Consider the following 25775-nt stretch of genomic DNA (forward strand, 5'->3'; position numbering starts at 1 on the left):
TGTGAGGGTATTTCCAGAAGGCATTAGTTTTTTGTTTGTTTGTTTGTTTTTGAGACAGGGTCTTGCTCTATTGCCCAGCTGGAGTACAGTGGCACAATCTTAGCTCAATGCAATCTCCACCTCCTGGCTTCAAGTGATTCTCCCACCTTAGCCTCCCAAGTAGCTGGGACTATAGGCGCACACCACCACATCTGGCTAATTTTTGTATTTTTAGTAGAGACGAGGTTTCACCCTGTTAGTTTCAAACTCCTGAGCTCAAGTGATCCACCTGCCTCAGCCTCCCAAAGTGATGGGATTACAGGCATGAGCCACTATGCCCTGCCAGCATTTTCATTAGTAGACTGAAAAAGAAGATCACCCTCACCAATATGGGTGGGCATCATCTAATCTTTGGAAGGCCTGAATAGAACTAAAAGGTACAGGGAATGTGAATTTGTTTTTATTTGAGCTGAGACATCCACATTCTGCCCTCAGACATCACTGATCCTCGTTCTTGGGCCTTTAGACTCAGAATAGGATTTACACCATAGGCTTCCCTGGTTCTCAAGTCTTTGGACATGGTCCAAATCATACTATCAGCTTTCCTGATTCTCCAGCTTATAGATGGAAGATCGTGGGACTTTTGGGCTCCATAATAGTGTGAGCCAGTTCCTATAATAAATATGTCTCTAGACTAGATAGATAGATAGATAGATAGATAGATAGACAGATAGATAAGAGTCATCGATCCTATTGGTTAAATTTCTCTAGAAACGCCTGAATAGTACTGGTTGAATAGGGCTGGAAAGGAAACGAGAGCAGCATTTCTGAAATCTTTTAGTTGGGGTGGATGCTACTGATCATATGACCATAATTTGAGTTGCCACACTTGAACAGTAATCCTCAATATGTATTCCTAGATTGTTTACATCAAAATTCCTAGGTTGTTTGTTAAAAATTTAGATTCCTAGAATACCCTAGATGTACCAATTTAAATGAGAGTAAAGTAGAAAGGGAAATATTCATTTTAAACTTATGTTACTATATGATCCTCATGCACATTACATTGAAAACCATTAGGGTTGAACAGGCAGAGACTACGGGAAAAGAGTATGGAAAGTGATTCCAGAAAAGTTATAAATTAAGGGATCTTGAGTCTCATATTTAGGAGTTTGAATGTCATTATATAGGCAATGGATGACAATAGTAAGTGTTAAGGTGAGCAATGATATCATAGATTTTTGTTTCATTCAGATCATTTTGGAAGCAATGCAAAAGTAGATATGGGCATGACAGAACAACTTATATAGACTTTCTCTACTGGCAAATAAAATCTGCAAAATGGAACAAAATATATGACATAACTGTTCTCAAGCACTGAAGAGCATGAGCAAACAGCTGTGTCCTTTAAGAGAAAGATATAAAGCAAGTCACACAATATCCCATGATTGCCATGGTTTTCTGCCTGAAATACTTTTCTGCCACAAAGCATAATAGGAAGTCTCACTGAGTTAAGAGTGTAAATGAGAGTTCTGATATTATGAAGGGGCTGTATTTGTGGAGCAGGGTAACTGAGAAGAAGAAGCTGCACAGAGAAGGCACTGCAGAAATCTGCATGGAGATCCATTATGAATCGTTGAGCTGGGCTGCACAAGCACAGAGAAAGATTCTGGAAGATCTAGAAAAGATCACCTGATTTATTGCTAAAAGGTGAATGGTGGTGATACTGGAGGTCATGTAGTAGGGGGGGATTTTGGAACTCCTGTCAGCTGGTATGAGGAGACTTTACTGAGAGACTTGGGAATTCAGTTGACATGCCAAAAAACCATACTTTAGGAGTAAGCACCATGTTCAGGTGTGAGAGCCACATGCTAGGAATAAGAGGTATGCCAAGAGGCGGCCGGGCACGGTGGTTCACGCCTGTAATCCCAGCACTTTAGGAGGATGAGGTGGGCGGATCACGGGGTCAGGAGATCGAGACCATCCTGGCTAACACGGTGAAACCCCGTCTCTACAAAAAATACGAAAAATTAGCCGGGCGTGGTGGCAGGCGCCCGTAGCCCCAGCTACTCCGGAGGCTGAGGCAGAAGAATGGCTTGAACCGGGAGGCGGAGCTTGCAGTGAGCCAAGATCGCACCACTGTACTCCAGCCTGGGCGCCGAGATCGCGCCACTGCACTCCAGCCTGGGCGACAGAGCGAGACTCCGTCTCAAAAAAAAAAAAAAAAAAAAAAAAAAAAAAGAGGTAAGCCAAGAGGCTAAGTTCAAACTGAAATAGCTTCAGCCTAACAAAAAATCAAACCAAGATTGATTTGATTGAAATGTATCCACCAGAAATGTAACTGCCCGCCAAAAATGAAACAAAAACAAACATAAAAAAACTCAACATTCTTTAAAGGAAGATGACATGATAAAGATTTCCTATAACACATAATACATAATTTCTAGCTTTCAATAAAAAATTAATTGATATATGAAGAAACAGAAAAATGCGCTCTGTAGTCAACATGAAATAGAAACAAATACTGAGCTAATCTAGACGTTGAAAACAGCAGATTGGACATTTAAAGTAGTCACAAATAATAGGTTCAAAACCTTGAAGGAAAATATGGAAAAATGAAATAACAGATGTGTCATCATAGCAGAGAAATTGAAATTATATCTTAATCTTAATAAATAAAAATCCTAGAATGGAAAAGTAAACAACCAAAATGAATAATTCACTGGTGGATTGTCATCAGATGGGAGATGTCAGAGAAGTGGTTTGTGAACTTGAATTCAAATAAGTAGAAATAATCTAATTTGGAGAACAGAAAGAAAGAAGAAGGAAGAAAAAAAGCAGACTCAGTGATATGTGGAAAATTATCAAACAATCTAACATATGTATTTGAAAAACTAATGGTCAAAATTTCTGAATTTGATGAAACCATAAATTTACAGGTATAAAAACTCAGTGAATCTCAAAGAGCTTTAAATATAGAAAACCATATATAGGATTATTATAATCAAACTTCCAAAAAGCATATTTTCTCTCTTATTAATTTCTTTAAAAGATATAAATGTTTAATACAAAAATTCTAATAATATATTTAGGTTCTTATCATGTATAGATGCAATGTATATGGCAACAATGGCACAAAGAATGAAGATAAAATGAAACTATACTACTGGAAGGTTCTTATATTTTAAGTGAAGTAGATCAATATTTGCAGGGAGTGGACTATGAAATGTTGAGAATCTATAACTGTATGGTAATCACTACAGTCATAAGTTTAAAAATAATGCAAAAACCTTTTACTCTTCAAATGACACTGTTATGAAAATGAAAAGGCAAGTCAGAGACTGAGAGAAATTTTTGCAAAAGTATATTCAAGAAAAGAATTGTATTAGAATAGATAAAGTTCCCTCACAATTCAAGAAAATAATAAACAAAATTACAAATGGCAAAAAGATTTAACAGACACTACATTAAAAAATAAAGGATGCCTAATAAGCACATAAAAACCTATTCAACCTCTTTAGTCTTCAGGGAAATGCAAATTAAAATTATAATGAAATACTAAAATTCATCCAATAGAATAGTCAAAAAAAAAAAAAAAAAAAAAAAAGACTGACCACACCAAGTGCCGGAAAGGATGTGAAAAAACTACAGCTCTCATACCTTGCTGATGTAGGAAGGAATTGCTAGTTTGTTAAAAAGTTTGGTAGTTTCTCATAAAATTAAGCATGTACTTATTATGTGACTCAGCAATTCCACTTTTAGGTATTTCCCAGGAGAAATAAAAACATATGTTCAAACAAATACCTGTATGTGAGTGTTCAAAACAGCTTTGTTTAAAATGGTCAAAATCTGGGAAAATGTCCATCAGCAGGTAAATGGTAAATTGTGGTATATCCATATAAGGGAATACAATTCTACAAGAAAAGCATTAATTACAGAATATACAACATGGGTGAATCCCAATAGCCTTATGATAAGTGCAAGAAACCATATAGAAAAGAAAACATACTGGATGTAATAAATTTATTTAAAATTCTAGAAAAGAGAAAACTATAGTGACAGAAAACACTTGTTTCCAGAGACCAGGTGAGAAGGAGACTGACTGCAAAATGGCACGAGGGAACTTTTTGGTATAGTAGAAATGTCCTATAACATGACTGTGATGATGGTTACATGATTACATACATTTTCAAAAGCTAACAATTGTAGACTTAAAATTGATAACTGTATTTGGTATATATTAAACCTCAATAAAACTAAACCCTGTGAAAAACTCAACAAACTAAAACAAAAAAAGATGTATGAGGATTAATCATTCATGTGGTATTAAATAGCTAAATATCTGCTTCACTTTTATTAATGAAAGCAGAGATTACTCTATTGATTAGAAAATATACAGTCATGATGTCAGAGGCGTTCGAACCAGAGTGAGCAACTCCATTTTGAGTGAGGGCTAGGAAAATACGAAAATGAGGCTGAGACTTATGGGGTTACATTCTCAGAAAGTTAGGCATTTTTAACCTCTAGATGTTTACAGTTAAAGAACAAGTTAATAATGTTTACTGAACAGACCCAGACTTGGGAGTGTCCAGATATCCTGATATCTGTAGAACAAAGGCATTCCTAATTTTGCTTTAAAGATTATAATATCGATTCTTGCAAAATATAGCAATTAAGAAAATTAATATGTTATCACAAACCCTTGTAGCAGAACACATCTCCCCATGTATACGAGCATTGTACCTAGGGTGGATGCGCTCCTCCTCTTACTTTCAGGAACATCCTACCCTGTCTATGGAGTAGCTGTCCTTTCACCACTTTACTTTCATAATAAACTTCCTTTTACTTTGCACTGTGGACTCGCCCTGAATTCTTTCTTGCGCAAGATCCAAGAACCCTCTCCTGGGGCCTGGATCGGGACCCCTTTCCTCTAACAATGAGTCAGGCCCAGCATGCCAGGGTGTATAATTGAAAGAGCTATTTGATGTAGTGAACAAAAGGATGGGAGAGTTACATTATTCATTCTGTGAGTGTTATGAACAAAATAAAATTCTATTGCAATACCAAAAAAATTCAAAGAAATATGTATAAATAACTGGTATGCATGAAAAATATTAAGATTAAAAAATACAAGGATCGGGTGAGAAATTCTTTCAGAGTAAGGGAGATTACAGAAATAAGAAAACCGAAAATGCATGATTGTGGATTGAATCCTATCCTGGACAAGAAAAAATAATCTATAAATGACACAATTGGGACAATTGATAAAACGAATTTGAACTATAGATTATCACATCTTATCAATGTTAATATCATCTCAATGTTCTTTTTAATTTTATAATTGCATTGGAGTTATGTAAGTGAATTTTCTTGTTCTTAGGAAATGAAGACTGAAGTGGCAACAGGGCATATTTTATACAATTTACTGTCAAATGGTTCTAAAAAAACAATAATGGAAATGGGACAAAATGCAAACAGTTAATGAACCTGGATAAGCAGTTTCTTGTACTATTCTTGCAATTCTTTTTGTAAGTTTGAAATAATATTAAAATTAAAAAGTTATTAATACTATATGGGGGAAGGGAACTGGAGCCCAAAATGAATTATATACTTACTGGAGTAGTTCTGTCAAGGGATAATTAGAAGTAGGTTTAATGCATTTAATGGTTACTAGGTTTAATGCCTGGTAATGTGAACAACTGAGAGGTGACAGCGTGCTGGCAGCTCTCGAAGCCCTCGCTCGCTCTTGGTGCTTTCTCGGCCTTGGCGCCCACTCTGGCCGCACTTGAGGAGCCCTTCAGCCTGCTGCTGCACTGTGGGAGCCCCTTCCTGGGATGGCCGAGGCTGGAGCTGGCTCCCTCAGCCTGCGGGGAAGTGTGGAGGGAGAGGCACGGGCGGGAACTGGGGTCGCATGGTGGGGCTTGTGGCCCAGCTAGAGTTCTGGGTGGGCGTGGGCTTGGCGGGGCCCGCACTCCGAGTGACCAGCCAGTCCTGCCGGCTCCGGGAAGTGAGGGGATTAGCACCTGGGCCAGCAGCTGCAGAGGGTGCTACGGGTCCCCCAGCAGTGCCGGCCCACTGGCGCTGTGCTCGATTTCTCACCAGGCCATAGCTGCCTCCCCATGCGGCAGGGCTCAGGACCTGCAGCCTGCCATGCCTGAGCTTCCCCCCGACCCCATTCCATGGGCTCCTGCATGGCCGAGCCTCCCCGAAGCGTGCTGCCCCCTGCTCCACAGTGCCCTGTCCCATCGACTGCCCAAGGGCTGAGGAGTGCAGGCACATGGCGTGGGACTGGCAGGCAGCTCCACCTGCGGCCCCTGTGCAGGATCCACTGGGTGAAGCCAGGTGGGCTCCTGAGTCTAGTGGGGACTTGGAGAAACTTTATGTCTAGCTGAGAGATTGTAAATATGCCAATCAGCACTCTGTATCTAGCTCAACATTTGTAAACACACCATCAGCACCCTGTGTCTAGCTCAGGGTTTGTGGATGCACCAGTCTGCACTCTGTATCTAGCTAATCTAGTGGGGATGTGGAGAACTTTTGTGTCTAGCTCAGGGATTGTAAATGCACCAATCAGCACCCTGTCAAAATGAACCAATCAGCTCTCTGCAAAACGGACCAATCAGCTCTCTGTAAAATGGACCAGTCAGCAGGATGTGGGTGGGGGCCAGATAAGAGAAAAGCAGGCTGCCTGAGCCAGCAGTGGCAACCCACTCGGGTGCCCCTCCACACTTTGGAAGCTTTGTTGTTTGGCTCTTTGCAATAAATCTTGCTACTGCTCACTCTTTGGGTCCACACTGCCTTTATGAGCTGTAACACTCACCGCGAAGGTCTGCAGCTTCACTCCTGAAGCCAGCGAGACCATGAACCCACTGGGAGGAATGAACAACTCCAGACGTGCTGCCTTAAGAGCTGTAACACTCACCGCGAGGGTCTGCAGCTTCACTCTGTAGCCAGTGAGACCACGAACCCACCAGAAGGAAGAAACTCCAAACACATCCAAACATCAGAAGGAACACACTCTGGACATGCCGCCTTTAAGAACTGTAATACTCACTGCGAGGGTCCCTGGCTTCATTCTTGAAGTGAGTGAGACCAAGAACCCACCAATTCTGGACACACAACTACTTTATATTATTTTTGTGTTTAAAATGAAATAGTAACTTTAATTTGTTTTTCACTTTTGTTAAGAAATTTGCAAAATAACTATGCATTTTCTTATGGCCTTTTAATATTTTTGCCTGCTTTGTTTCCCAAGAATCTAAATTTTCATTTAAACTTGCTATGAAAAAGTTATAGTTTATGCACCCTTCTCTACAATAGAAAAAAACATAAAAATAGAGCAAAGAAAACTCTAAAAGTGGAAATTTAGCTATTATAAACAGAGGTTGAAGAAATATATTCTCTAAATATCGTAGGACTAAATGATTCAGAACCCATTTCTGTGCCAGTGTCATGCTAAATCTTTGCAAAATGAACTAATATAGAAAAAATCTCCCAGACGGTGAGGTTCAGAATTCATGGTTTCATACAGTGCCATGACTATCCATCACTACCTTCCTGTTCCTTGGAGCTCTTCTACTTTCACCTCCTGCCTTTCAGAAGAAAAGTCAACATCAGATGCTGTTTTCTACACTGGAAACTCAGAATGTTTCATAGTTTAGCAGGATAACTAACAGGTACTAAAGACAATTTAGCACTTAACTGAGGCTTTCTCCCAGAAGGAATTAGAAGAATTGACTAGGCATTGACTGGGCATGAAAAGAGATGAAACTTTAGAGTATTTGCACTATGAATTACAGGAATTTGTGATGCTAGATCATGGGAAAATAAGGTCCTCTTCCCTCCCAATGACAAACTCTCTAGCAGTTGGGGGAGGGAGATAGTGCAGGGGGTTCCTAATACAAGCAAAAAGTTGTCCCTCCTCCCACACGTGCACACACAAAACTGAAATAAAATTCTGTCACAGACTCACATGAAAATGAGAAAGAACAAAATACGCAATATACAAATGAGATTCTGGGAGTAATGAGCCAACTGTAGTTGACTTTAATCACTATTCTAATATTGTCCAGGTATCTACTTTAGTCTTTAATTGCATTTTCTGTAAAGTAAATCCTAATACGCAGTTATTTTAATGACTAAAATACATTAAACTTAGGATATTTAGCTCATAATAAATACAAAGTAGAAATTGTTATTATAATTATAAAATGATCAATGCATATTATATAATTTGTATGTTTTATAAATTTATATTTATGAAAATCTCAAGGTTCAATTCCAACACTAAGTATCCCAGTTTGTCCAATCCACTATTATATTTATTATTCTATCAGGTGCTGAGATTAGGTTGGAGCCAGGGGCTAACATAAGAAAATAAACAGCTAAAGCAAAAAGGTTTTTTAAGAAAAATTTGCAGTAAAGAAATACAGCTTCAGTGTGCTTCTTTTGTCTTTAAATACAACCTCATCTCTCTCTGCACAGAGGCATCATGGTGTTCTGATGAGGAGCTTTGGCAACAGAACTAGAATGCCTTGTCTTAAATCCTGGCTAACCCCTGGATAAACATGTAACCTTGGGGATAATAATCATATTCACTCATGGGGTTCTTGTGAGAATTAAATGAGTTAAATACAGAAAGCATTAAAAAGAGTATGTGCCTAGTATGCAGCAGGTATCTGCTCAATAAAGAGAAAGAAGTCCTTTAGTAATGTAACGCCTCTGGTCACTGAAAATTTTCCATGATTACTAATTTGAAAAAAAAAAAAAAAAAGCCTAAAGATACACACTATCCTTAGTTCCAATGCAGTGTTTATGGGAATTAAAGTGTCATACCTTGTAAACTGCTAAATGCAAGGCTGTAAATCCATTTCTTGTCAGTCGAGATGGGCGGAGCCCTTTCAACATAAGAGTTCGAATATGTGATTTCTTGCCTTAAAGAGAAAAATGAAAAAAGGCTAAATCGTTGTGGGAATGGGGTGAGTTTAAGACTCTTTTTGACTTAATGATAAATGCCATACAGCTGTATAAAAATGTCAAGCTGCTGTTCTGCAGGCCATTTGTAAAGTTTTCTATTAATTGACAACCTTACTTACTAGGGGATATTTCTTTTCCATTTATAAAACTTTATTCAAATGCTGTGTATTTTGACTCTTTGTCTTAGATTTTTTATTTAGTACCCTCATCATCAGATGGTTTTGAAACATAAACACATAAGAGAATTCACCATAATAAACTATTAGTGAAAAAGCTTAAATTAAAAAATCTAATTGTAGAGGATTTATCTGAACATTATTAACAGTAGAGCTTATTTAGATCAAAGAAATATGAAGGATATAACCAAGGTTGGGAAGGCACGTTTGAAGTTGAGAGAACAATCTGTTAAGCAGAGTCTGTTTGGTTTGTTTGGGAGAAATGGTTAAGGAATATGGTTAGAGTTGACACTTACACATTTCTGTTCCATTTTAAGAAGTTAAGCTCAATGAATTTAGTTTGGATTAACAAGATAAATATTAATGGTTCATTCATTAATTCAATAACTTTACTGAGTGGCTATTACAGGCCAGGCACCATTCAAAGTACTTGAGATACATTGATAAACAAAACAAACTAAAGTGTAAGCCAAATTTAACTCTTAATCTTCACTTCGATCAATCTTCACTTTTAGATCTTATCTTTGGCATTTGTCACTTTTCCACATACTCTTGTTGAATATTGTGAAGCAACTGCTTGATGATATTTTGGGGAATCTTTAAGTGCTTCTGAATTTAAGTTAATCCCTGACTGGCATGCCCAATATTGAAAAGTGCTTTTTGATTTCCAAGCAAACTGAGTGACTTGGTTTCCGGTAGCAACACAATGAAGTTTATATTTAAAGCTAAATCAATTGGAATATTCTGCCTGATAGTTACTGCCTAAACTGAGATTATCAAGGTTGGAAAAGGCAAAGCAGAAGGGAAAATTGAGTTTGAATAGAATTCTTTTGTAGACTATTAAGCAGCTCAAGTCACTGACGATATACACATATAACCAGTTTAAGAAGTACTAAGTTTCAAGTACTCACCTCCACAAATGCAACATAAATGAAGTAGAGACAGCCCATTTTCAGTGCGGTAATTTAAATTGACTTTACTGAAGGCTTCATCAGAGCTGAAAAAAACATGTTACAGATGATCACAAAATTCATCTTTTAGCATATTGTCTTTCATTTGAAAATTATAAATGCAAATCCTGTTACTATCAATTCAGAAATGTATTTTTTCTAAGATTATTTTGCACTTACAGAAAGAATCTTGAACCCTCTATATGAAGAATTAAAATTGAGAGGAAATTCTGTAGTTTTACATTGTAATGATGTCACCAGAAATAACACTATGATTCCAATAGTTGCTCCAGAATCACTGACAGCTACTAGATGTCACAATAGCAAATTTAGTGGCACTTTTTAAAGACAAGTAAAACCAAGGTGAGACATCATCTAGGAACCTGAGAGTCACTGTTAGTAGGGAATACTTACATAATACATATATAAAATTGATTATTATGTAAATCAGGAAATCAGAAATCAGAAAATTGTTGTCAAATATAAAAGGCCAAGAAAAGTCAAATATGGCATGAAATTATAGGGGCCAAGAAAGACCTTCCCCTTTGCCTCTCTGAAGGTTTGCTGAAATCAACTGACAAAAGGGACATTAATAGAAGAAAAGGCATAAAATATATTTGATCATAGTTTTAAAAGGCACAAGAGATACAAGACATAAGAGCCTTCAGAATGAAGACTCAAAGATACAGGAAGAACTCTGTAAGTTCCAGTTTCCATGACCTGCCTTGAGGGGAGAGGGATTCTAGTCTCTATGGCTACCCTCTGGGGAAAATGAGGGGCCAGAGACAAGAGGACAGGAGAAGGTCAGAGAGAAAGTTTGGCTTCTAAGGCTGCTTGTAAGGCCTTCATTTTGAGGTGTCATTTTCTAAGCCTCAACAAAAATGATGCTAAAATTATCCCAAGAGTTATACTTCAAAAAGAAAGTTGTATATTCATAGTGAAGTTGGCAATGGTAACAACAGTGCAATAATCATTTTTTGATTGCATATCACATGCCAGATACTGTAGCAAGCGCTTAATCTTACTTATTCCTCACCACAGTGAGAGATGACAAAGTGCTAGCAGCCCTCGCTTGCTCTCAGCACCTCCTCAGGCCACGGTGCCAACTCTGGCCGCACTTGAGGAGCCCTTCAGCCTGCCACTGCACTGTGGGAGCCCCTCTCTGGACTGGCCGAGGCCAGAGCCAGCTCCCTCTGCTTGTGGGGAGGTGTGGAGGGAGTGGAGTGGGCAGGAACTGGGGCTGTGCGCAGTGCTCTCAGGCCAGCGTGAGTTCTGGGTGGGCGCAGGCTCAGTGGGTCCTACACTCTGCACCGCAGGCTGGTGCCGCCGGCCCCGGGCAGTGAGAGGCTTAGCACCTGGGCCAGCAGCTGCAGAGGGTGCACTGGGTCCCCCAGCACTGCCAGCCCACCTGCTCTGCGCTTGAATTCTTGCCAGGCCTCAGCTGCCTCCCCATGGGGCAGGGCTCAGGACCTGCAGCTCGCCATGACCAAGGCCCCTCCACCCCCCTACCCCCGTGGGCTCCCAGGCAACCTGAGCCACCCCGACGGGCACCACCCCCTGCTCCACGGTGCCCAGTCCCATCCACCGCCCAAGGGCTGAGGAGTGCAGGCACGCAGTGTGGGACTGGCAGGCGGCTCCGCCTGCGGCCCCTGTGTGGGATCTACTAGGCAAAGTCAGCTGGGCTCCTGAGTTGGGTGGGGACTTGGAGAACTTTTATGTCTAGCTGGAGGATTGTAAATGCACCAATCAGCATTCTGTGTCTGGCTTGGGGTTTGCGGATGCACCAATCAGCACTCTGTATCTAGCTAATCTGGTGGGGACTTGGAGAACTTTTATGTCTAGCTAGAGGATTGTAAATGCACCAATCAGCACTCTGTGTCTAGCTCAGGGATTGTAAATGCACCAATCAGTACCCTGTCAAAACGGACCAATCAGCTCTCTGTAAAATGGACCAGTCAGCAGGAAGTGGGTGGGGCCAAATAAGGGAATAAAAGCAGGCTGCCCCAGCCAGCAGCGGCAACTTGCTTGTGTCCCCTTTCATACCGTGGGAGCTTTGTTCTTTCGCTTTTTGTAATAAATCTTGCTGCTTCTCACTCTTTGGGTCCGCACTGCCTTTATGAGCTGTAACACTCACCATGAAGGTCTGCAGCTTCACTCCTGAAGCCAGCAAGACCACAAACCCACTGGGAGGAATGAACAACTCCGGATGGGAGGAACAAACAACTCCAGATGTGCCGCGGTAAGAGCTGTAACACTCACTGCAAAGGTCTGCGGCTTCACTCCTGAAGCCAGCAGACCACAAACCCACCAGAAGGAAGAAACTCGGAACATGTCCAAACATCAGAAGGAACAAACCCGGACACACCATCTTTAAGAACTGAACACTCACTGCGACGGTCCGCGGCTTCATTCTTGAAGTCAGTGAGGCCAAGAACCCACCAATTCCGGACACAACAGCACAAAGTCATGCATATTGTCACATATATTATTTTACTCATTTTATAATTGAAGAAATTGAAGCTTAAATAGGTTAAATAACTTGCCCAAGTTGGAAAAAAAGAACAAACTACTTAAAAGGCAGAGTCATGATAGGATTTGAATCCTGGTATAACTATAAGAATGAGGCTTTCAAGGATTACCACACTGATGAAATGATTTTTTCCACTTTGAAAACAGCAAAACATAACAAGTATTGCTATACAATATTGGACATACGTATTGAAAAACTGCATTTTCTCAGGTGTTTATTGCTACAGAAGAGCTCCAAAGCTTTTTCTTCTTTCAGTATTTGCCATTAAGTTCATTATGATTAGCTCAGAAGAATGTGCATCCTTCCCTGTTTTGCTTAGGCTGCTGGTTACATAGTTTTTCTTAGGATCACAAGGCCTCTCTCTCCTCCCCCAGTCCAATACTTTGTTTTTTTTTTCTTGTGGTTTTATAGTGTGTTTCATTTGCTGGACAATAGAAAGACCAGGGAAGAAAAGCCGAAGCAGCTCAGAGCTGAATCATTGTCCATCAACATTCTGTTTCCAGTCACAGTTTTCATTCCCTTTTTATTTATGGACACTGATTTCCTACAAACTTTAAGAGAAAAATCCAATCTACCTAGCTTGAAAGGCAGAGTTCAGCTCCATTGAATACCTCTACTATTTGAAGTCATAACCACAAAGAAGACCTCTGTGACCTGTGATTGCATTTCCAAGTGTGTTCCAAGTACCTAGTTTACTTTCTTCCAAGACATCCATAATATATTTGGCTTTGAGGGTTTAAAAGCCAGGCTGGGCCAAAGACCACACATTTCTAAGAATCATGTTATTTTGTGAAGTTACTGCCATACCATAAATAGCTCTATCATTTATAAGTAGGCTCATTTTATTATAAGTAGACATTTAAAACAGTGGCATTTTCATCAGAAATGATTTTGATTGCAGTATTTTTTGAGCTGAGGGAAATTGCTGATAGAAGTGAGTTAAATTCTTAACTATCTTCATGAAATTCTGAACCCCCTTCTTATATTATTAACATTTATAAACACTGGAGTTTATTGTACTTCCACAAAAGGCTTTCCAAAGCAAGTTGAGGTGTGTTTCCCAGTATTAGTAAGCATGTCTACGTGTTTTGCTGCAAGGAAACACAGAAAGCAAGAAGGGTAGGAGGGTAAAAACAGTTTGGGAATACTGCATTCCCATGGCTGTGAAAACAAACCACAAGGCTTGCCATTTCTAATTAAAGCATTTCACTGAGGTTCTTCAATGACCCTGGATTTAGAGCCTTTCTCTTTTTTAGCAGTACCCTGGAGAATAGCACTTTTTCTTTTTCTATTTTAAAATTCCAATAGCTTTTGATGTTCTTAACTGGATGCCTTGATGATAATGTTCTGAATTTATAGTACCTTTCAAGTGTAAGTACTTTACAAGTGATATGAAACTTTGGCTCACTCACCAAAGACTATGCTATCTCTCTAAAGCTGCTAGAGATTTAAATAGGCAGGAGGCAGCTTGAAATTGACCTGTCAAGCCAAGGATATGATCTCATTTCTATGGAAAAATGTCCTGGGAGCACCATGGACCTCAAGAGGTCGAGAATTTTAGCTTTACATTCCTTTTGAAAGGCTACCTGTGGCTCTCAAGGGCCCTCCTGGGGCAATGGTCTTTGTTCAGACAAAGACAAGGATTTCATTAATAGAATCACTCCACTTCTCACCAGGGACTATATCAGAGTACCCTACCAGAGTTTAGACCTTTATCTGTGAAATCTGACCCAGTCAGAGTACAAGAGAACTTTGCTTCAGGCAGAAGTTGTAATACATTGGGATTATATTCTTTTTTCCAATATCTTATCAGATGCTACTTCCCCCCACCTTTCTTTTTGGAAGGATTTTCCTGAATTTCTCCATAGATATTATGTGAGATTTTGTGTGTGAGTGAAATGAGTTTACTTTCAGATGTCTGTTTTCTATGTATACATAATTTTTATTCATCAAGGTGCTCTGAAAAGTTTAAATTATACATAGAACACAGAACTGCACATGAGATTCTCTTATTTAAACTTGATCTCTCAAACTTTTAATATTACTACATTTTCAACAGTGGAGAGACTCAAAGAATGAAAAATGCAAAGGAGGGTAAAAGGTTGAAGTTGAGATGAAAATCACTTTCTTTGGGAGGGTAAACTCAATTGCTTTCTTATTCTGTGATCTAAATTTGATGATCCATTCAATAAGTCTGGCACAACACCTACTAAACACCTACTATACGCCTCGCTTCTGCTCTTAAGGCTCACTTCAGGTTGTTTTCAAGAGTCTCCTTGATATAAACTACTCACTAAATCCCGGATCCTTTGAATGCATCAGTCCTGGAAATACACATACTAGATAAAATCCTGAAATTGACTGCTGTGTTCGTCCTGATATCTAATACTCTGATCAGCTTTGCAAAACAAATGAACATGGAATAAACAGAAAATACAAGATGCCAGGGTCCATTGCTTTATTTTTAAAAAAGAAAGGCACTAGATGAATGTTTATTATTTACATAAATAAAATTGAAAGCAAAATTAATGACTATTCAACAATTGTTCCTCAGCTAACTGAATCTTGAACTAGACTTTACCATCTATAAGTGACTCAGTATAGAGTCCTAAAGAGTTTCTCGCTTTAAACTGAGCCGCTGCTTGTTGCTTTTGTTCTCCTCTTGAATTATATCCTCCTTGAACTCATGCAGCTTCTCTTAGTGTCAACAAAATGAATCAACAGAGAATAGACTCCTGTAATATTTGGCAGTCAAGTGTGATTTTTAATAGTACAATTTTTAGCTCGACTTTAATAACTGGAATGTACATTTTTAAAATGAGAGTTACTTTGGGGGCTATATTTGAATCCTAATTCTCACTTCCCATTAACTTCTAGTCAAACGTTTCTGTTTTGAAACATGTAATTAAAATATTCAAGATATTTAAGCAATCGTTCCTAGGAGAGAAATTTCATTTTCTCTTCTTTTGCCTCTTCTAAAGTAACTGTGTATGTCAAATTCACTGCCAATTGAGCATCGCTTATGTATTCTAATACCCTAAGCTCAATTTATTTTTTAATTTCCCCTTACATTTTTCATCACCTGCCATGCCACACTGTAACTTAACATATCCTAATGAGTTCATAGTGCATGCTGGGGCATGAATGAAGTTCCTAATTAAAATAAAGCCACTATTATGAATATATTTCTAATAGTAAATGCTGTTCTTAATCATTAAAAATGATAGTTCTGTACCCAAACGTTACTTTCTTTCTTGTAGCATAATGAATTCTTTTCCTAGCCTTTACCTTTTACCTAGAAAAGTGTGCAGTTTTGTGATCCAATTAAACTTCTTTTTCATGACCTCATCCTTTCAAGAAGATATCTAACATGACCACAAGTGGGAACTTATTAAAATGTAACATTTGAACAGTTGGCCAAAAAGTAACACACTGCTCTCCAAGGTATTCAGACAGGTAGATACATTTTAAAGCTAATTCATTGGTTAAAACTTAGGGGAAAGCCAAGAATGTAGAAAGAAGGTAAGGATTTTTTATGGGTTGTCTAGTTTCCTAAATTGATCATTTAAGTTTCAAATGGCTAGTTGCAACTTCTTGCCTATTCATTGCAGATTCTTCCCTGCCCCATGCCCTCCAAGCAATAGAAGCAGACTATATCAATAAGATGTTTCTAATATATATCTCCTAGAAATATCCAGAAATATATTTGTTCGATATCTTGCAAATAAAATCTGCAAACTAATACTGTGAAGTATATTCATTTATTCAGCCATTCATACAATAAACAATTATAGAGTTAGAGTGACAGATATGATAAAATTGGCATAATTATTGTTATCTTATGAGATTGTTGTGTAGTGTAAATAAGTTAGAGCTTGTAAAGCTTTTATAAATATTAGCTGCTATAACAGTTATTTCTATTAAGGCATTGATATTATTTTTACTGTTTTTGTATTGTTTTGCTCTTCAAAACAGGGATAGGAAAGAAGGAATCATGGAGGTACAGGATGGAAAAGAAGAAGAGATGAAGGGTAAGGGGGAGAGAAAATGATAGAAAGATAGCGAGCTACAGATGGAGAAGGAGAGGGAGAACAATAGGGAGAGACACAGGCAGAGAGAGATTGAGGTCAAGTTGCTTCTCAATGATTTCACAAGATATTCCTGTAAAATTATGGTTCTTAACTAGTTTTACCTGGACAAACAAGAAAAGAATTGGAGAAATAGACTGCCTTAGGGCATTATGAATTCTTTGTTTCCTTTTGGATTTGAGGGTTTTTTTGTTGTTGATGATTCTTATTTTTTGTTTTGTGGCTAATTGGCAAAACACACTACCCAAACATGCCAAATAATATTTTCATTCTATGTTAATTATAAGATGACATTTCCCCTTCAATATCCTACTTAGTAGTTTGACAGAAAGGGTCTACTCCTCTTAAATAAGATCAGCTTGAAAAGTTTCCGGTGCTATTCATCTTATAATAGCCAAATTTCATAGTTGGCTATACTGCAATAATTTTAGAAGATATTTCGTTTTAAGGATGAGTATAGTGGAATGCAACAGGCCTCAGATGAACTTTTCGGAGAGAAAAGGTACAAAAAGGTGTATCTAAGAAAACATTTTTTTATTTCCTCTATACATTGTGACTATTTAATGGAACAGAGCATTCTTTTGACCACTTTTTGTACATAATTAAACCTAGTCAATTTTAAAGTGAGGCACTGTAATTAATGACCAAGATGTATCTACTCAATGCCAAAAAAGTTGTTTTGGATTATGTTGATGTCATAGTGTTTAAAAATTACAACTTTTCTGGGTCAGGCGTGGTGGCTCATGCCTGTAATCCCAGCACTTTGGGAGGCCAAGGTGGGCAGATCACGAGGTCAGGAGATCGAGACCATCCTGGCTAACACAGTGAAACCCCGTCTCTACTAAAAATACAAAAAATTAGCCAGGTGTGGTGGTGGGTGCCTGTAGTCCCAGCTACTCGGGAGGCTGAGGCAGGAGAATGGCGTGAATCCAGGAGGCGGAGCTTGCAGTGAGCCTAGATCACGCCACTGCACTCCAGCCTGGGCGACAGAGCGAGACTCCATCCGAAAAAAAAAAAAAAAAAGGAAAAGAACTTCATGTCTAAAACACCAAAAGCAAGGCAACAAAAGCCAAAATTGACAAATGGGATCTAATTAAACTAAAGAGCTTCTGCACAGCAAAACAAACTACCATCAGAGTGAACAGGCAACCTACAGAATGGGAGAAAATTTTTGCAATCTACTCATCTGACAAAGGGCTAATATCTAGAATCTACAATGAACTCAAACAAATTTACAAGAAAAAAACAACCCCATCAACAAGTGGGCAAAGGATATGAACAGATACTTCTCAAAAGAAGACATTTATGCAGCCAAAAGACACATGAAAAAATGCTCATCATCACTGGCCATCAGAGAAATGCAAATCAAAACCACAATGAGATACCATCTCACACCAGTTAGAATGGCAGTCATTAAAAAGTCAGGAAACAACAGGTGCTGGAGAGGATGTGGAGAAATAGGAACACTTTTACACCATTTGTGGGACTGTAAACTAGTTCAACCATTGTGGAAGTCAGTGTGACGATTCCTCAGGGATCTAGAACTAGAAATACCATTTGACTCAGCCATCCCATTACTGGGTATATACCCAAAGGATTATAAAACATGCTGCTATAAAGTCACATGCACATGTATGTTTATTGCAGCACTATTCACAATAGCAAAGACTTGGAACCAAGCACCAACCCAAATGTCCAACAATGATAGACTGGATTAAGAAAATGTGGCACATATACACCATGGAATACTATGCAGCCATAAAAACTGATGACTTCATGTCCTTTGTAGGGACATGGTTGAAGCTGGAAACCATCATTCTCAGCAAACTATTGCAAGGACAAAAAACCAAACACCGCATGTTCTCACTCATAGGTGGGAATTGAGTACATGGACACAGGAAGGGGAACATCACACACGGGGGCCTGTTGTGGGGTGTGGGGAGGGGGAGGGATAGCATTAGGAGATATACCTAATGTTAAATGACGAGTTAATGAGTGCAGCACACCAACATGGCACATGTATACATATGTAACTAACCTGCACGTTGTACACATGTACCCTAAAACTTAAAGTATAATTAAAAAAAAAAAGAAAAAGAAAAAGAAAAATTATAACTTTTCTGGAGTATTCTCACGGTTTTAAATTTCATATTATAGATTAAGCAGATACAAATTTGGCTTGACAATGAAATTAGCAAAACATAGTCTTAAAATTTATTATGATAAAAACTATTGAAACAAAATAATTTAATTGAAAACATTTGAAGTCACACGTGGAGAGCTATCACTTCCATAGTTTTTTCAAAAAGTTTGTATAATATTCATAACCAAGATTATGAATATGATACATTTTGAAATCAAATAAAGATGGATGCAATCCTAGGTAAATCATACAAATTGTTTAATCTAGTTCAAGCCAGTTTAATTTGATTAGCCTCATTTTCTCCAGGTATAACATGGCAATTGCAACACTTACTTCAGAGGGTTGTTAACATAAACGATAATGATTAAGTGTTAACCAACATTTTTGAGGGTTTGCCATGTGCCAGACACTGTGCTAAAGTACTTTACATATTCACCATTAGGATTATATAAGCTGATGCACAAAAAGATACATAGAAGCATTTCTGGCATATGGTAAGCACTAAGTTATTAGTTTGTTTTACAAATAAGTACAAATATAAATAAGGCTAAACAAGAAAAAAAAGCTGCCTTTAGTGAACACATATACTAGTGGGGAGATAGACCTATAAATGGATAAAAACAACACCATGTAGTAAGTGCTGTTATGTTGATAAAGATTAGAGGCAGCACAGAGGAGGATAATGGTACTCTAAGGTGCCCTTTCTGTCTTTCTTTCTCCTCCTGCCTTCTCTTTTTCATTTCTTCCTGTCACCAATCCATTACCTAAACAAATGTCCAAAGTTATGAGTGAATGCAACTTTATAGCAGAAGATGAAAGAACATTCCATTTCCATTTCCCCTCTTTCCCACATCAAGCTCCCATTCCAAAGCTGCTATAAATTGGCATAAGCAGGATAATTATTTAGCTCTTTCTGTCTTACATTTAGCACTATATTGCTGTTTATTATATTGTGGGTAAAAGCTATACCAGGAAGATTGTGTATTTGAGCTGATAGAGCAATGGTGTATTATGTGGTGAAAAATCTCTTATAATGAATGAAATTAGCATCTACCGGGAATGCCATAAAGAAATTGGTTAGCAAATGAAAAACTGTTTACATCAGTGATCCTTTACGTTTGATGCTAGTTTACATGTTCCTTTTTGGGCATTGTATACAGTCTCCTTGCTATCTAAATGTTTAGAGAAAGGCTGATGTCAGGCAACATAACATAATTGTTTATCACAGGAATGCTCTTTATAAGATAAATGAATAAGGGTGAGTAATGAGATTCTAACATTTATTTAGCACCTATAATGCTCTAGATACTCATTTAGATGTCATTTCATACAGTGTTATGTTTGATCTTCCCAACTACCTTCAAAATTTTGTGAATGAGTGAGTAAGACAATTTACATTCTCAGCACACTATTCTTTTCTTTCTTTCATCCATCATTTTATTCCAAAGAAAAGAAAATCCTTAGAACTCTGCCCTGGAAGCAATTCACTTTTTTCTCCCAGATTATGCTCTCTACCCTGACGAAATCAGACAAAAGCAGATTATTCTGTTTTTGCTTGCTTGTTTTTGGTTCTCTTGACTCTCTTTAGACCACACCAGTTGCTTACTTTCTGTTCCCATATTCCTCATCCCTTCACTAATATCACCTCAGGCAAAGAGTTCTCAGTGCAATTTGGATATCTTTCTAGAAGTATAGTTTTCAAACTTTAGAAGTATCATTTTTATTATGCATAGTTTTATCTGGGGAGCTTGTTAAACATTCAGGTTATTGGAAGACATCTCCAGAGATTCTGATTCATATGATAAAGTGTGGAGTCATGGAATCGAAAATTTTAGCAAGTACTACAGTCTCCATCTCCATTAACATAAGAGGCCCCTAGTTGTTACAGAAACATCATTCTAGACTGGATAATCCTCTCCTCAGCTTCCTTATCATCACATTCTGTAGCTTCTTTAATGTCATCAGCACCAGGCTATTGGTCTTTCTCTCCAAAAATGTCTCACCATTATCCTCAGTAAATTTGATAGCCATTTTTATTAGCCTTCTAATACTCTAGTCTCAAAATTCTTCAAATCCCTTTCAATTAAAATCATTAAAAGCTATATTTCAGATTTCGGCATCTTCCTAAATTGTGCTAATACTTTACATTTTTAACTTTGAAATCATCCTCTTCATACAAACATTCACTCTTTCTAACTTTTAGTAAGCTATTTGTTACTCTCACTTTATGCTAAGTCTTCTATCCTTCAAACTGTCCTTATTTATCCAATCAATCATGATAATAGAAATTTCCAACTACTCAATGCTTACTATGTGTTAGGCCCTGTACTTAGTATTTAATTTACCTCATTTTGAAAATATCCTGTGAGGTGATTATTATTCACCTCATTTTATAGATGAAAATGAGGATTAAGGAGATTAAAAAACATATCCATGGATATACAGCTTATAAATAGAAGAAGCTGTATTTAAAACCATGTTTGTATGACTCCAAAATTCTTACATTGATTCACGTAGCTTTCTTACTCAAGTCAGATAACATGGTGAAGACATTATTTTTTCTCACTTTTCCTAAACTTTCTATGGTACTCATTCATTCTTGCCTACACACCTTTACTTAACTATGCTTTTTATCTACAATGATTCCAAAAATCAATGAATAAATCAGGACCTAAATCTTGTTTTTGTAAGCAGGGTATGGTAGGAAGAGAGCTATCTATGGAGTCAGGCAGACCTTGACACAAATCACATTCCAGAATTTACTGACCATGTGACTTGACAACTCCCACTGCCTTGTCTCTAATCCTTAGTTTATCATCCACCGGAGTTAATATTATTTGGCACACATGAAATGACAACAATCTACATATGACTATAGATTAAATAATGTCTTGTATTTGATGTATCCAGAACAACACTTGAATATGAGCTGGCACTCAACAAATTCTGGACTGTAAGCTCCCTGACACAGATTCCTGCATCTCACCCCCAATGTTAACCAGAAAAAAGAAGGTCACATTTGTTGCATTTAGTAGAAACACAGGAAAAGTCCATTATAGCAGTTGTCAAAACAGCTTGTAGTTGTTGATGTGGTATGAGAAAGAACCTACATGTTAAATCCATTGTTAATCCTAATATTCAGGTTTGGATACATCTAGTTTAAGCTAGCCTTGATCTATGTGCTCAATACTTTCTAAATTAAAAAATAATACTAAATAACTGAGGCTTTGACCTTTAAAAGTTGGGGAAAATCTCTTCAATGTAATCATATTTCATTTAGCATATGTATTTAAGTCAATAAGAGCTAGATGTTTATGATTAAGTTCTATATTCATACTTTTCCAACAAAACAAATACATATTTATAATTCTACTATACTAACATTCCAGTTATATTTCTATAGGAATTTCAAATCAACATGTGATATTACTTGCAAAAGTCAGATCAGTGGTATCTCATCACAAGTGTCAGTGTTGAGTTCATCATCCTGGGCCAAACTATAGAGAGAATCAACTATTTTTTGAACCATAAGTTGAACACTTGTGAAAGCCTTGTTACATCCATTGACAAATTTCATATAAACTATATTATACATGGATGATTTTATTTGCCAGTTATGTGATATTTGTATGTTTACTATATCTAAAATTTTGTTTTAAAGATGTGTCATTTGGTCATTGCTTTACACTTGTTTTGTAAGTAAAATAGAGGGAGTTCTTTGCCATGAGTGCATTACATAACACAGCTATAAATGAACATGGCTAATTGGCCTATATGGAACTTTTCCTTAGTCAGGCAGGTAACTTTCTTGACCCTCTAATGGGCATCTAGTTTCTCAATGTCAGATTCAATTTAACCAGAAGGCTTTTTGTGTATATAAGGGTCTTGCTCCTCTTTTCTGAACATTTTGTGTCTTCCAAGGTTGTGACACTTAGATTATTTTTCTCTTGTTATCATGGAACAAAATCTACTGAAATCCTGAAGGCAATATTATATGTTGTTATATGACTGTTCAGGGGCAGAATGATACTCAGTTCCATTAAGGGACAGCCTTTCAATGTCAAGAGACCAGAGGGTTTGTTAAAATTGGACTTACCGTCATAGTTCAAAGAGAACAATGTGGCCAATACGCGACCACTATGTGGGAAGAAAAATCTTGCTTTTCATTGCCGGCATGGTTTACAAGAATGATCTAATTCCTGAGAAGATTACTGAGATCAACAATAGCTTGCATTCAAAGGCTAGCCTTTAGGTTTTTATTTTTAAACTTTAATGATGGCAGATTACAATTTATATTTTAAGGAGGTGAGACGTTATGTTTGCATTTTGAGAGCTATATGAGTGGTCAAAGAGAGATAATCTGACATCCTAAGGCTTAGAACATGACTGCTTATGTCTGAGGTTCTACGGGTTTAAAAAATACATAGATACTTTAAAAAATAAGGTGAATACTGAAGACACTTATACAAAGAAATAATGACTCTTACAACTTTACCCAAATATATTCCTTAGTTCTGTCAGTTCTTTTTCCTTGATCTGCAGGTCATCTTCTAATCTTTCTGTTGTGATAACATATGATTCACTGACTTTTTTCTTCCATTCATCTAGTAAAGAAGAACAAATGAGATTGATTTATAGTTGTGTTTTGCAAAATGTAGACACAGATCATAACATACAAGTAATCAAAACTGTTTTTTATTCTAGATTCTACAATACTTAATTTAAATTACTGATTGTGAGTTTAAAATGCAGATGTTTATATTTAAAATGCAATCATATTGAATTGTAGTAATTAAGAACCCATTCGATATTGGATAATATATTTACATAGAAAAATATATTTGACTTATTTCATTTGATTTTATTGCATTTTAATTATAGCAATCTCTAGTTGCAAGACGGTTTTTAGTTTTTAAATACTAGATACTTAAGATATAATTCTAAAATCCCTACATTCAGCAATATTCCAAATTTTTTTCTGTAACATTATACCAAGGAACTAAAATAATACTTTTGTAAGAAATTTCTTGTTTCCTATAAAGATCTTCAGAAAAAAATAATTTGAGTTCAGATAGTTTTTCAAAGACTTTCACATAACATGCTGCCTTATCTTCCGTATACAAATTAACACATATTCCAATGAGTTGTTAGTTATCAGTAACTATAATTGAACCATATTACATTTAAGGAAATAATAATAATTAGAATAATTACCAGTACAAGTTTGGGTTGGTCTAGATTTATAATTTCCCATTTATTATAAGTTTCTTCCTTTCTCCAGGGCAGTTCTTCAAGTTATAAGATTCCAAGTTCAAGTGCAGTGACAGTCCAGTTGAAAAATACTTTGATAGTCTGGCTAAAAATAAGCCCAACTGCCAAATGGAATGTCATGCAACAATGATAAAGAACAAAATCATGTGTGCTTTCGAGGGTGAAATCATAAAGGGAACTAATCAGTCTGTTTAAAAGAACTGTATCAAAAATAAATAGCAAATGTTTCAATAGGATTATTTGCTTCCATCAATTATCTACCCGTACATACTTTCATGGACCATTTATTTAACAGATAAATCTAGAAAATGATTCAGTTACATCTGAAGTTCACAAAAGAGCTGTTAAAACTACCTAGACCTTCTTTCAAGATCATTTTCTCCTAAGCCAAAATAATGGCAGTTGGTAAAGAGTGGTAATAGAATGTGTCTACATAAATAAATTAATAAAAATTCATTACCTCTAGCATATAACTAATAGAAATGAATGTAGGTTTGGCCTGTATAAGAGCTACATAATTATGTTTGTATGAAGAAATTCTCAACATAGACCAAGATTTATACTATTGTGGATTATTCCGACCATAAGAATCATAGATCAGAATCTAAAACATTAAGTTCTACAAATAGCAATTCGTAAAATAATAAATGACAAGAACAGTAAGATTAAGAATAAGAAAATTGAGCATTTGCTATGTGTCAGACCCTAGTTTACGTGCTTTACATATATTTCATTATTTAATCTCATACATACAGTGCTGCTAGGTAGATATTATTCACAAATTATGGATGAGAAAACACAAAGTTACTAGTAAGTTGGAAGTCTGGAATCAATTCTGACCACGTGACTCTAACATCCAAGCTAGATATTATTGATTTGTCTTCCAGAATTTCTCTTTCATGCACCTTCCATTTACTTTATTAGGACATTTCTCTTTGTATGCATATTGTATGCCTATTTCTACTGATATAAAGAACCCAGTCTATGATGGAGAATAAATGGGAAACCCAGGAAGAAAACATTAAATTTTTCACTATATATTTATTTCAGATAATCTTCTTATACCTAGAAAGTATAAATTTTAATCTTCAGATTCACATCCAGAGGATATAGCTTTAACTTAACAGATATGGATTTCATATTTTCTATAGTTAAATGTTCAAACAACTCTCTTTTTGAATAAATGCTTAGACAAAGTTAGGATTCACCACATATTTTGCTCAGCAAAAGAAACAGAAGTTTCAGAGGTAAGGCTTCCAGACTGATAAGATATAGTTGGCGCATCAGGTGTCTGGCTTCATAGACACTTTTTGTCCTCACCTGGACGTATTCTCCTTTTCCCTTCTTATCAGTACATGCCTACCACAGCTGTTGATACTTGCTATACTGCAGTGGCATCTGGTTACCTTGGTCCATACACTCTACATTGTCCTTGTTTGAAAACCAGACATCTTCAGTTCCACCAGCTTTCTCTAAGCACTTCTGTGACCCCCATTTTCTCAGTTTGGAAAGTCTTTGTTTTGTCCAGGGACCTTCCTGCTTAATCTCTTCTTCCTTATCTTGAAGACCATACTGGATAGCTTTCTTTAAAAGACTTGCAATCTCCCAGGGCTACACTTTAGGAAATAATGCACCAGCTCTTTCTCCTCTCAGAGTTTCTTA

The 25775-nt window shown here is 37.1% G+C and overlaps 1 protein-coding gene across 4 annotated transcripts in view; it reads right to left on the reverse strand.

Annotated features, from left to right (window-relative positions):
* The window catches only part of TNNI3K (TNNI3 interacting kinase), a 304957-nt gene extending 280772 nt beyond the window's left edge, over nt 1–24185 (reverse strand). For all 4 annotated transcript variants that reach the window (XM_004025984.5, XM_055366048.2, XM_055365994.2 and 1 more), the window contains exons 1-4: nt 24057–24185; nt 23338–23446; nt 10043–10128; nt 8815–8912 (exon numbers count right to left, since the gene is read on the reverse strand). In XM_004025984.5, the coding sequence (XP_004026033.5) occupies nt 8815–8912; nt 10043–10128; nt 23338–23446; nt 24057–24096 (333 nt within the window). In that variant the 5' untranslated portion in view covers nt 24097–24185. The remainder of the gene's footprint in view (nt 1–8814; nt 8913–10042; nt 10129–23337; nt 23447–24056) is intronic.
* Nucleotides 24186–25775: the final 1590 nt, after the last annotated feature.

The sequence above is a fragment of the Gorilla gorilla genome, chromosome 1 (genome assembly GCF_029281585.2).
Source record: "Gorilla gorilla gorilla isolate KB3781 chromosome 1, NHGRI_mGorGor1-v2.1_pri, whole genome shotgun sequence".
Lineage (NCBI taxonomy): Eukaryota > Metazoa > Chordata > Mammalia > Primates > Hominidae > Gorilla > Gorilla gorilla.